This window comes from Eleutherodactylus coqui, chromosome 2 (assembly GCF_035609145.1).
Source record: "Eleutherodactylus coqui strain aEleCoq1 chromosome 2, aEleCoq1.hap1, whole genome shotgun sequence".
Classification (NCBI taxonomy): Eukaryota; Metazoa; Chordata; class Amphibia; order Anura; family Eleutherodactylidae; genus Eleutherodactylus; species Eleutherodactylus coqui.
Window position 1 is genome coordinate 152,089,626 of NC_089838.1, and position 12,105 is coordinate 152,101,730.

At 42.5% G+C, this 12,105-nt stretch overlaps 1 protein-coding gene across 1 annotated transcript in view; it reads right to left on the reverse strand.

Moving 5' to 3' along the window:
• LOC136611850 (uncharacterized) overlaps nt 1–11,801 on the reverse strand; it is a 65,399-nt gene extending 53,598 nt beyond the window's left edge. The window contains exon 1 of the mRNA XM_066591774.1: nt 11,711–11,801. Within this exon, the coding sequence (XP_066447871.1) occupies nt 11,711–11,723 (13 nt within the window). The 5' untranslated portion in view covers nt 11,724–11,801. The remainder of the gene's footprint in view (nt 1–11,710) is intronic.
• Nucleotides 11,802–12,105: the final 304 nt, after the last annotated feature.

The following is a 12,105-nucleotide window of genomic DNA, read 5'->3' on the forward strand; positions in this document are numbered from 1 at the left end:
CACGTTCATAAACCCCTGAAACACAGCGGGAGCATTACAAAGTCCGAAGGGCATGACTAGACATTTAAATTGTCCGAATGAGGTGTTGAACGCGGTCTTCCACTCATCTCCCTTTCGGATGCAAATTAAATTGTAAGCCCCCCTTAAGTCCAATTTGGAAAACCAGTGGGCCCCTACCACCTGATTCCATATATCAGGAATCAGGGGCAAGGAGCACTGGTTCTTCACTGTAATTTTATTCAAAGCCCGATAATCCATGCAAACAAATCAACTGACTGCCTAACTGCAAGCTGAACTCTCGGGTAAGGAGTAGGCCCATGTCTGGGGGGAACCCTGAAGTAAGGACATAATTAATCCAACTTTCTGGGATTCTGAGCCGGAGGAGCGGGGCCGCATCCGAAAATACAATCTACATGCCTGCTGAAAAACAAAAAACTTCCTCCTCTCCCCTGAAAATACATCAGGAAGCGGACACTTGGGCTCAGGAATAGAAGGGGCGGTAGTAACATGCACTAACTCCCACTGCTCCTGGGCCACCATACGACCAGACAGGTCTTGGATCATGACCACTAAATCCTGCAACTGACTTGCGAGGGTACTCATGGCCTCCATTGGAGAGCAATTTTAAGGGCCAGTTATTATGTTACAGTATACTACCCTTGATACACAAGCCCGGGTGCCCTAGATCTCACCCACAACTCCTATCTCTGCCTACTTGCCTCCAATCCTGGCTAACCCCAGGCGGGCAACTGGGCGACAGCCCCTACTCTCACTAAGGACCGAAAAGGGACGCTGGCGTACCTGGATGGAAAGGGTAGAACACCAACAGAATAGGCAGATGAAAATAACCAACACGAACAATACTAAGCACAACTGAGGCAGGTGGAAAAACCTGGCGGATAATAGCAAAGTATAGCAGACAAGATGACAGAAGCAGGAGACCAACAGAGGCAGACTAGCTAGCACACTGAGGGAAACCAATAACTGGCAGTGATTGCAATTCTCTGCCCGACCTTTAAACAAAAGCCTGCGCCCAGGGGCGGAGAGAGGAAGACAGCCAACTCCCAACAGAAAACAACAAAAGGAAGCTCGTGCACGGGAGCTGCACGACACCACGTGCCACCAGCACCACGCCGGTCAGGCACCCGCTCCCCCAGCAGCTGGACAACAAGCCAGGGGGACGCGCCTTGACCGCGAGACCCCACACACCGCCGCCCCGGGAGGACCCTCAACCACCGCATGGTAACATAAACGTTTTCAATAAACATTAATAACCCCATTACCGGTCCAGAATGTAATTACAAAGTAAAAAAGTTTGGTACCGTGTTAGCCAGTAGAGCAAAATGTGATTGTTCTCAGTAAGAGAAACCAAATAGTCTTGTAGTTATGATACCTTTTAATGGCTCACATTAGCCATTAAAAGGTATCATATCTACAAGATGTACTCTTACTAAGAACAATCACAGGATGTAGTTACGTCATGGAGGTTTTGAGTTTGTATGGAGTGGGATTGGAAGTCACTCACAATCCATGCAATGCATTTGTCCACTGTCTTGGGCAGTGGACAACCAGCATGCAACAGCTGCAATCAGCGCTCATGCTGATCATGGTTGTTAACCCTTTAAATGTCTCGATTGTACCACTGTGATGAGATTGCTGGGTGCTGTTCTGTTGCCATTGCAGACTGCCTGTCAAGCCATGCCTGTTTCTTGGCTTGACAGACTGGCTTTTAAATAGTGTTGAAACGTAATACTATGGTATTATATTATACTGCATGATGATCAAACAACCGCAAGTTCAAGTCCTCTAAAAAAAAAAAAATCTTTCTCCCCAGGTGGTCATGCCATCTCAATTCTGACCAGCTGACTAGTCAATTTCACAGTCTGTGTGATACTATTATATGGACTCAACCACAAAAACTGCCTAGAGAGGGACACAGACACACCTGTCACAGTTACTGTTCATGATCACACAGCTCCCGTCACACAGTTAGAATAGAGGAGATTACAGCTTATCCTCCTGACTGTATACTTACGGTCTGCAGCTTTTTTAGGTGTATAAACAGAATGCAATGGTAGTGTTTTACCTGCAGCATAGATGGCACAATCTCAAGCTGCTCATGTAATGCTGTGCTGATGCATCATGGGATTGCTGTGAAAGTAAAAATCTCACAGAGATGGTGCTTGACAAGCATCAGATAGGAGGTTGCACTTCAGTGTAATTGACCTCCAGAGTTTGACATGCAATCAGGTGAGGATGGCAGAGATGGAAAGATGTTTTTTCTGTTGTGTCCCTTTAATCTTAAGCAATTCCTGTTGGGTACTTGTCTTTCTGCCTCTTAGGCTTCCCCCTAAAGCTGTGGTCACACGGGGCGTAAATTCCGCTTCAAAACTCGCGCAGTTCGCTGCCTGCATTCCGCTGCGGCCATCTCTCACCATACAGAGGTGAGATGGCCGCAGCAGAGACAGCAATAAAATCGACATGCTGCGGCTTCGAATTCCACGCGGCATGTCAGTTTCATCGTGGCTTAGCCGCATCGTGGCTTAGCCGCACTTTGCTGCTTTATCCCGGGACAAAAATTTCAGGCAGAATTTCTGTGCTGAAATTCTGCACGGAAATTCCGCCCCGTGGGAACCCAGTCTAAAGCTACATCCACTTGTAGCAGACTTTATACAGTAGAACATCTGCTACAACTTTTGGTCAACTTATCCATGTCAAATTCCATAAAAACGTTTGTGTCAAAATCCACATGTAACATCTGGATTTTGGTGTGAATTTTGATGCAGATTTTACCCCCTCATTTGAAGAGGTGAAATATGCACTTAAAATCAGCGGCATAAATTCACGTTTCAAATTTAAAATCTGCACTGCAGGTCAGTTTATGCTACTAGTCTTTCCATAGTGTGTGGATGAGATTTCTGGAAATTTCCTCCACATTGCTAGTTCTGTAAAATGCTGCAGACTGTTGCACTGGCAGCACAGCCAATTCCACTGTGGAAAATTTGCAGCGTTTCCACTGCCTGTGAACATAACCCTAATCCTCCATGCAGCTCCCTCACTACTGTGTTGTGCACATCTTTCACATAGGGTAGTAACCATTTTTGTCTATAGAATTTTTTTTGTAACATTCTGATACTATATGTGACCACAACCACTGACTTGCGTATCTCGACGGCTGTGCAAGCTGTTCCTCTTCCTTGCAGATACTGGTCTCTGTCATCTGCACTGGCCCTGACAGCTGGCCAGAGGACATGCCCATCCAAGCCCACTCTTAAAGGGCTAGTGTGCCCAAACAATATAGTCCTTCTCTAATTATGGATGCCTGTCTATATGAGGCATCAACTCCCTGTGGAGGGTGTATGAATGTTATGGTCTATTTGTCTCCCTCTAGGTGCGCTTTCACATTCGTTCTGATTATCTGGTTCCCAACAGTTGGCTTATCCTGACTACGTTCTTGTCTCTGCTTTTGACCCTATATGTTATACTGACCATGCTTCTGTCCATTGCTTGCCCTGACTTGCTGTGCTGTACCTGTTCAGTGACCGGACCTCCTGCTTGATCCCCGTGCTGAAGTTTGCTGCCTGCCCCAACTCTGACAATGCTCCTGTTCATACCCTCATATACCATGCTTAGGTCTCTAGTAATGTCAGCTGCTACAGTACTGGGACTATTACCTGAGTAAGGTCTGGGGACCCCACAGTGAAGCCCGCATCCTGACTCATAGAACCAAAGTGTTCCTCAGGTGTCACTTTAGGATTTGGCCAAATGTCAAACCAGTTTGTGGTTTGGTGGATACAGTTCATCGTGTCTGAGACATTCTCAAAATCATAGCAAAAACACATCCCAAACATACATTTTTTTCTACAGTTTTATTATATTTATTATTGGAATTAAAAGTTTTTTATTTTCTTGCACTATGCCGATTCCCACCTTGTAGTTCCCCTGTCACTCCAGTGCCGATGTAGCCATGATTCTAAGTTAGTCTCTGTTCATGGCACTGCAGTATGACATGCTATAATAACATGGTTGCAGTGGACATATTTTATATATATTGGCATGACCTCTTGTCATATCCGACAAGGATATTACACAGATGACAAGGAGTAGGATGGGACAGGGGGAAACACACTAGAGCAACTGACATAGATGGGAATTAATCTATTCCTGCTCTAAAAATAGTTGCACCTGCCTAACAAGCGGAGTACTTGCCCTGAAAGGGGTGACCTCACATCAAGAACCTGGTGCTTCTAGAAAAGCTCCAAGATAGAACAAGGGAGGAAGACAAATTCCAAGGACAGACCAAGTGGGACGGACCCTTGAAAACAAGGGATACTCAATGACACACATAGGAGCAGAACAGAAGAAATGTAGAAAGCAACCAATACTGAAACAGAACAAATGACCACACACCCACTGATAGAACTTCTCTGACTCACAAGACCAGGATACTAGAAGTATAACCACCACCTTCTGCTCTGAGGAGCCAGTTTAAATAGCCAATCCAAGTTATTGACTTACTGGCTTCCAAATACCCTAGCTAGCCAAATAATCAATTAGCAGCAAGAAGCTGTTAATTCCTCAGTGACCAGTGCCAAATAACAATGAGCGTGTGCTGGACTGGTGAATTGCATGGTGCAGGGCTGATACTATGATATCACTCCGGACCTATACCAGTCCACCAACCTCGATGTGATGCCTCTATAGCCAGTAATAGACTACCGCAGCCATATGTCTCTATGGCATTAATGTGAACTCTGTGAATGTTGGTGCTGGACTGGCAGGATATTAAAAAGCTGGAAAAGACCTTTAATGATGCAGTTCTTAAACACACCCCTATTACCCCAATATGTGCAGCGAGTGGTGATGTAAAAGTCATTTAAGATCATTAATAAACCCAAAGAGATAAATGGAGCACACTACCAGGTGATTGTCAAGTTCACCCGAAAATACAGATCCAAAGTACAAAGGGGCAAGGAAATGCACAGCAATAAACCTCTGTTAAGATCTCTTCTTTTTGTCTACATTTGGTGCATACATCTTGATGTATGCAACTATATGCCATTGACTCCCATTTTATACATCAATAAAACATAATGCATATTACTATAATTTTCAATATTTCAATACGTAAAAAGGAGGTATAGTATATAGAATCATAGAATGGTAGAGTTGGAAGGGACCTCCAGGTTCATTGGGTCCAACTCCCTGCTCAATGCAGGATTTACTTAATCAAAAATAGAGCAGTTGTGGTAGATTACTGCTACAGAAATCCACAGCATAGGCTAACGGGGATTGAGCATGTGACCTCCTGTGCTCTAGTTGGTGGCTCTCCCTATTGTGCCATGCAGCCTGGGTCGTCAACGGAAACCTTCCCAACACATGGGGCACTCTTTTGGAATACGTCAGACCGAATATTTCAAATGGTCCAGCCAAAAAACAAACAGAATGTAACAAAATAATAAGTATTAAATTCATTAATGAATAAAATTCAATTGAACAATTTGAGGAAAATAGGTTGGAAATATAAAAAGTCAAATAAAACAAGAAATGCAATAAAATATAACCAAGGATGTACTAGACAGTAATTAAAATATTTATTGTGTCAGCAGCGGAAAACAATTTCCTTAAATCTGTGTAGTTTTAAGACTTTTAACAAGTGAGTGCTATATGTACCGTATTACTGTATGTATGACAGAATCAGCTCACTATATGCCCCCAGAACTAATTGACTTTTCATACAATATACACTACAGTGATAGTGTGGATTATGTGCGAGCATACTCGTGTAATGTGTCTCAGGAAATTAATAGACAATGACTCAGTGTACATGAAGTAATAGCTACAATACAATGCTGCTGAGTCACAGTTTGTGGAAGTCAAATGTCCAAGTTCAGTTTTACATAATACAAACAAAACCACAAACATGCTTCACATAGATCCTTCATGCAAAAAGTGGCACAACAGCTCTGCGGCATTTTAGTGCCTGTTGTATTTTATCACAGTAGCCAAATGTTACATAGTTGTGGTTTTTGTTTCTTTTTATATAATCCAACTGTTGTAAGCAACAGTAAATGCAGGATACAACATGAAGTGGAAGAATAACTCTAACCAATGTAGTCATGATTTTAGTGCTACAAGAGATTATAAAAAAGAGAAAGCCAATAAAGAACATACCCTGTGTGAATAAAAAGGTAGCATTTTGAGAGATGACAAGTCAAAAAGAGAGAATGGGAGGAAAAAAGAGCAAAGTATAAAAACAGAGGAAAAGTGGATGTCGGGGACTATGGGGTAAAGCAAAATAGAAATCTATGGATCCACCTCTGGCTGCTTTCCATCATTCTACTTGATTTTAATAGAATCTGTTGGGATTTGAGTATTTTTTATGTTAAGAATAAACAGTATTTGCAGACTGTGCTATTGTTGTCATCAAAAATACCAATTTGGCAAAGGAACACTTGATAGAAGTTCCCAATACAAGGGTGAAGAGAGCCTAAGTGCCTGTTCACACTTTATTTCTGTCCCTGGGTTCTATCACAGGGTTCAGTCCAAATGGAGAACAAGGACTGAACAATTGCTCGAATAAAGACCAATGAGGTCTCTGTTTCAGAAGGGTTTTTTTCATTTCTGACATTTGAGCCTGAGAGGATAATGTAGTTGACTCACAAATGCTGGAAAGGTACAAACCCCTGCTGAAGTGGAGACCTTATTGGTCCTCATTTGAATAATGGAAGCCTAAGATTCCGTCCAGGTTTCCGTCTGGATGCCGTTTTCATGATTCAGACCTGAACCGCCTATCAGAGGCCAGAATGAAGTGGGAACAGGCTCTTAGCAATAGACATCCAAACTTCTCAAACTGGGCTCGGGTGCCTTTGATGATGCTGTTAGTTTTTGCTAGTGAATGATTTTTAGAAGTTTTATCCTACGAATGGAACAACCATATGGTTTTACAACCTACAAAACAGCACGATTTAGCGCCGTCTTTTCATATAACTGTAATACAGTTTCCCGCAGCATCATTTTAGAGATTAGATTTTTTTTAAAGGGAAAGCATTTAAAATAATATGATTATATATATACAAAAAATGAAATCTTCCAGTTTCACACTGACAAATAGAGCGCCCAGACTAAGCTGACAATTGTGCTCTGTTGTACAGACTGGGCTTGGGTCAGCAGAGGGCAGTGGATTTAATGACAGCTATATGGCACTGCTGAAGGCATAGCTAAAGCAGGATAGTAACACAATGCACACAGATAGGTCTCTGCATGCATCTTCTCTGCCATTCCCTTGTTTCGGTGGGAGGGGGCTGTACACTATTAGTTCCAGGAGATTCTAATAATCTAGAACTTTCTCTGTCAATGACCCTCCATTCACGTCAACCATTGTTTGTGTCTCCAATATGGCAGCTTCCAGTGGAGTCTTTAAAAATAACATTTAATGTATGTATTTTTTAAATATCCCTGAGAGTGTTCATTGTGGAGACATGCATGTCCTTCCTCTGTCATCTGTATACAAAATGCAGCAGAAACTGATATGAATGGAAGCCGATTGACAGAAATGTTACAAAATACTAAATTCTCCAGAGTAGAGCTCGCTCCCCTAGCAGTACATTATGCGGTTATTAGCTTGCCCACACTGCAATGCAAATGAGATGACTTGAATTATCCTCTTACAGTCTATGCAGCAAATCAGAAAGTGAGCTACAGAGAGCAGGGAAAATCAGTGTGTTGTGCCACCTCTACTAAATGCCATGAAAACTGAAATATTTCAAGATTTTCTTTATGAAGATAGCAGCTAAAAACGAATCAGAAAAATCACCCAAAATATAACAATATTTTAGAAAAATGGATTTAAATGATGACATTTTCTAATAACACATTCCCTGAATTACATGATAGTTGGAGTAAAAGTGTTTTTTTCAGGCATTTACTTAGGATAGATCATCAACAGTTGATCGCCAGTGTTTGCTGCTCACGATCCCTGCCAATCAGCTAATCATCCAGCCTGCTGTCCATGTGATAGAGAGGGATGTCATCTCTGAGGTCGGAGTCGGAAATGTAATAAGTGGCTTTGCTACCACTGACTTAAGTGGGAGCAAAACTGCCTAATACATTTCTGGCTCTGTTCCCAGTAATGACCTTCGGCTCTGCTACACTGACAATGAGGAGGTCGATCAGCTGATAGTCAAGGATCCCAAGTGGCGGACCCTTGCCGATCCACTATTTATGACCTATCCTGAGGACAAGTCAATACTTAATGTCTGGAAAAACCCTTAAATGGTTTGTAGCCTGATTAAATTAATGGGTCTGGGGTTTGAATTTAGTTAGGGGTGCTTGGTTTTGGTACTGTATGAATTGAGCTTGTTTCTAGTTGAGTAATTATGCAGTAAGCTTGGTTCTGTTACCATGTTTACAGTTGCATTACAAAGTAAGCAAACCTATTGAATTACCTGGACAGACATCTGTCTGGGATGATTTAGTGAATCCTGCTTGGAGGTTGGACCAAATGACCCTAGAGGTCCCTTCCAACTCTACCATTCTATGACACCTGGATTTTGGCATTAATTACTAATAAAATGTGGTTTAGCTGTTTTCTAAGTCACAATTAGAAACAAACACAATCTAAGCGCTTTCGTGAAAATCATCCCTAGTTATAGTAAAAAAAAATCTCGGCTTACACTCGAGTGAGGGTCCCGAAAAATAAAAAATAAATCTATACTTACCTCTCCGTCGTGTGAGGGCTCAGACGCTTCTAGCCACTTGGGTCCCATCACTATAATGAAGTTCTTTCAGCAGGCAGGGATTTAAAATCCCTGCTGAAAGTGCTGCGTCTGATTGGCTGAGTGCTGCCTGTGATTGGTCACAGCACTCAGCGAATCACAGGCAAGTGGCTAGACGTGCCGAGCCCACGGCAGCAGTGGAGAAGTAAGTATAAGCCGATGGGGGCTTTTTCAGCATAAAAAAATGTGCTGAAAAAGTCGGATAATACTCAAGTATATATGGTATACTAATAGCGCAGTGTGTAAGGCTGAAAAAAAATGTATATCCATCTAGTTCAGTCTATTACCCACCAAAGTTGATCCAGAGGAATCCAAAAAACCCAATGAGGTAGAAGCCAATTTTCCTAATTTTAGAGGAAAACAATTCCTTCCTCCCCACGTTCTGGCAATCAAATAAATACCTGGATCAACAACCCTTCAAAGTAATCAGCGACTATAACGTGATATTACACTTAAAGGGGTTGTCCCGAGGCAAAACATCAAAATTTTAAATTAGGACATTCTCCCTGTCACCCCCCCCCCCCCCGGCATAAAATAGCATTTTAAAGCGGTTTTTAAACCGCTTGCTACTCACCGATGTGATGAAAGATGAAGTTATAAAATTCTTCTCCCAAGATGGCCGCCGATCCTTTCCCAGGGATGCACTGCGGTTTTCTCCCATGGTGCACCGCGGGTCTTCTCCCATTGTGCACCATGGGCTCTGTGCGTTCCATTGCCGATTCCAGCCTCCTGATTGGCTGGAATCGGCACACGTGATGGGGCGGAGCTACGCGATGACACGTAGTAGGGGGCGGAGCCAGAACGCCGCTTGTGCCCGGACCGTCCAGAAGGGAGAAGACCTTTCTGCGCAAGCACGTCTAAAAAAGCAAGAAGACCCCGAAATTAGACGGAGCCATGGCGACGGGGACGCCAGCAACGGAGCAGGTAAGTGAATAACTTCTGTATGGCTCATATTTAATGCACGATGTATATTACAAAGTGCATTAATATGGCCATACAGAAGTGTATAACCCACTTGCTTTCGCGATACAACCCCTTTAAGGGAGACATTCAGGCCCGTCTTGAACTCTTTTAGTGAGTTTTCCATCACCACGTCCTCAGACAGAGAGTTGCATAGTCTCACTGCTCTTACAGTAAAGAATCCCCTTGTTACAGTCACAGTCCTTGGTATAAGTAGATCATCTGTGTCTTTTATTGAGCACATTGAGTAAGCAACTGCATTACAGAAAGAAAAAGTAAGTGAACCTCTGTGTTAATGACTTCTCAAAGAGCAAAAAGAACAATGACTTATAAGGTGTATCAAAATATTTCGCTGGAGAATGAAAGAGCAGCAGTCCAAGACCCCAAGCTGGAGAGACATAGGGTGACGCAGCAAGACAATCAACCAAAGCACACAAGTAAATCAACTAAAGACACAATTAGACATTTAGACACGATTATCGCTTTAAAAAAGCCGTCTTTTGAGCAATAATCGTTGTGTGTAACTGCACTGACATCGTGCAGTTCTCGTTAAACCGCCACTCATCGTTGTTTTTCAGCGTGCTGAAAGACAACGATGAGCCTTATCAGTGATTCACAGTGGAATACAGTTGATACTATTGTTTCAGCTGTATACCGCTCACTGATGACAGGCGGGGTATGAAGAACAGAGCGGTCCAGCTCTGTTCTCCATATCCCACTCGGAGCGCTCAGCTGTATAACAGCCGGGTGCACCAAAACAGAGAACAGCTGGATGCAGAAGACGAGCGGGGACACCCCGCTTGTCTTCTGCATTTTCCGCTCAGAGCGCTCAGCTGTATAACAGCCAAGCGCTCGGAACGGGAAATAGCTGGATGCAGAAGACAAGCGGGGTGTCCCCGCTTGTCTTCTGCATCTTCCGCTTGCAGCGCAAGGTGATCGCTCATCTTGCGCTGTAAATAACACAACGATTATCGCTCAAAAGTATTTTGAGCGATAATCGTGTCTAAATGGGCCTTAAGAAATGGGTGAAACAGAAGATTGGTATTTTGGATAGCCAAGCCAGAGTTCTGACCTTGATCCTATCATGCTGTGGCAAGACCAGAAGAGGGCTGTCCATACATGGCATCCCAGAAATATTGATGATCTAAAACACATTTTTGGGGAGGTATGGGTGAAATTTCTCAACATTTTGCTAATCTTTTTTGCAACTACAGGAGATGTTTGGTTAAGATGATTGCTGCTAAAGGCAGATCTATAGGTCAGGCTGTTTTTACATTAGCGTAGAAGTTTACGTTCAGAGCCTCTGTCACTGGTGTCCATAAAAATCTGCTATACGCAGCTCATCGGTGAAAATGCCAGAGTGCATAACAGCAACAAATAGAAGCCATTCTAATCAATAGATTCCATTCTGCGCCGTTCAAATCCTGCATATATGGGATCTAGCATTTCCGCTTTTATGGAGACGAACAACGGAAAAAGACAATGCAGGTCCGTAATAATGTGAATAAACCAAGGGTTCACTTACTTTTTCTCCATACACTGTGGATGTTTACTCAATGCGGTCAACAAAAGACATGACCGATACAACTGTTTGTGTGTTATTAGTTTAGTTAGATTGTGGTTGTCTATAATTGTGACTTCCATAACATTCAGACCACATTTTTTTTATCAATAAATGCAGAAATCCAAGTTATTCCAAAGGGTTTTCTTACCTTTTCTTGCAACTATATTTAATGTGCTTAGTTCTGTTGCTGCATTTACAGTCACTGCCAATCACAGTACTTGGGTTATATAGTCAGACGATACACAATTCTTATATACTAACAGTGGATTAGAAAGATTGATTAGATACATGTAAACTCTTTGTCCTTAATAGGTAACAGTTGTAAGTAGATGATATGCATGAGGAAGTAAATAGCATTCTTGCATCTCACCATACATGACAATTAGCTATAGTACAAGTAAAACATTACCTTCTTTACTCATAAAGTATCCTGCAGTTCTTGATTGTGGATATATATGTTAGCAGACACTGGTGTAGTCGTTTTATACTCCATAGCATAGTATGATAATGAGGGACTACAGGTATGCAAGAGTTATTGTTGTGCTGTTTATTAGTAGGACTATTTTAGAACTGTCTCTGGGGCTACTTGGTTGCCTTAGAGCTTTTGCTCCACCCAGATACTGCATAGTACAAAACAGACACTTGCACAACATGATAATCAACAGTACAGCTAGCAAACTCATGATAATCTTTATCCTCTAAACACCTATAAAATCAGCCGTGACTGTAACTAACCTGAATACTTCCATGTAATGCTCATATAAGCACAGGAAGCTGAAATATGGATGTTGGTTGCACTCATTA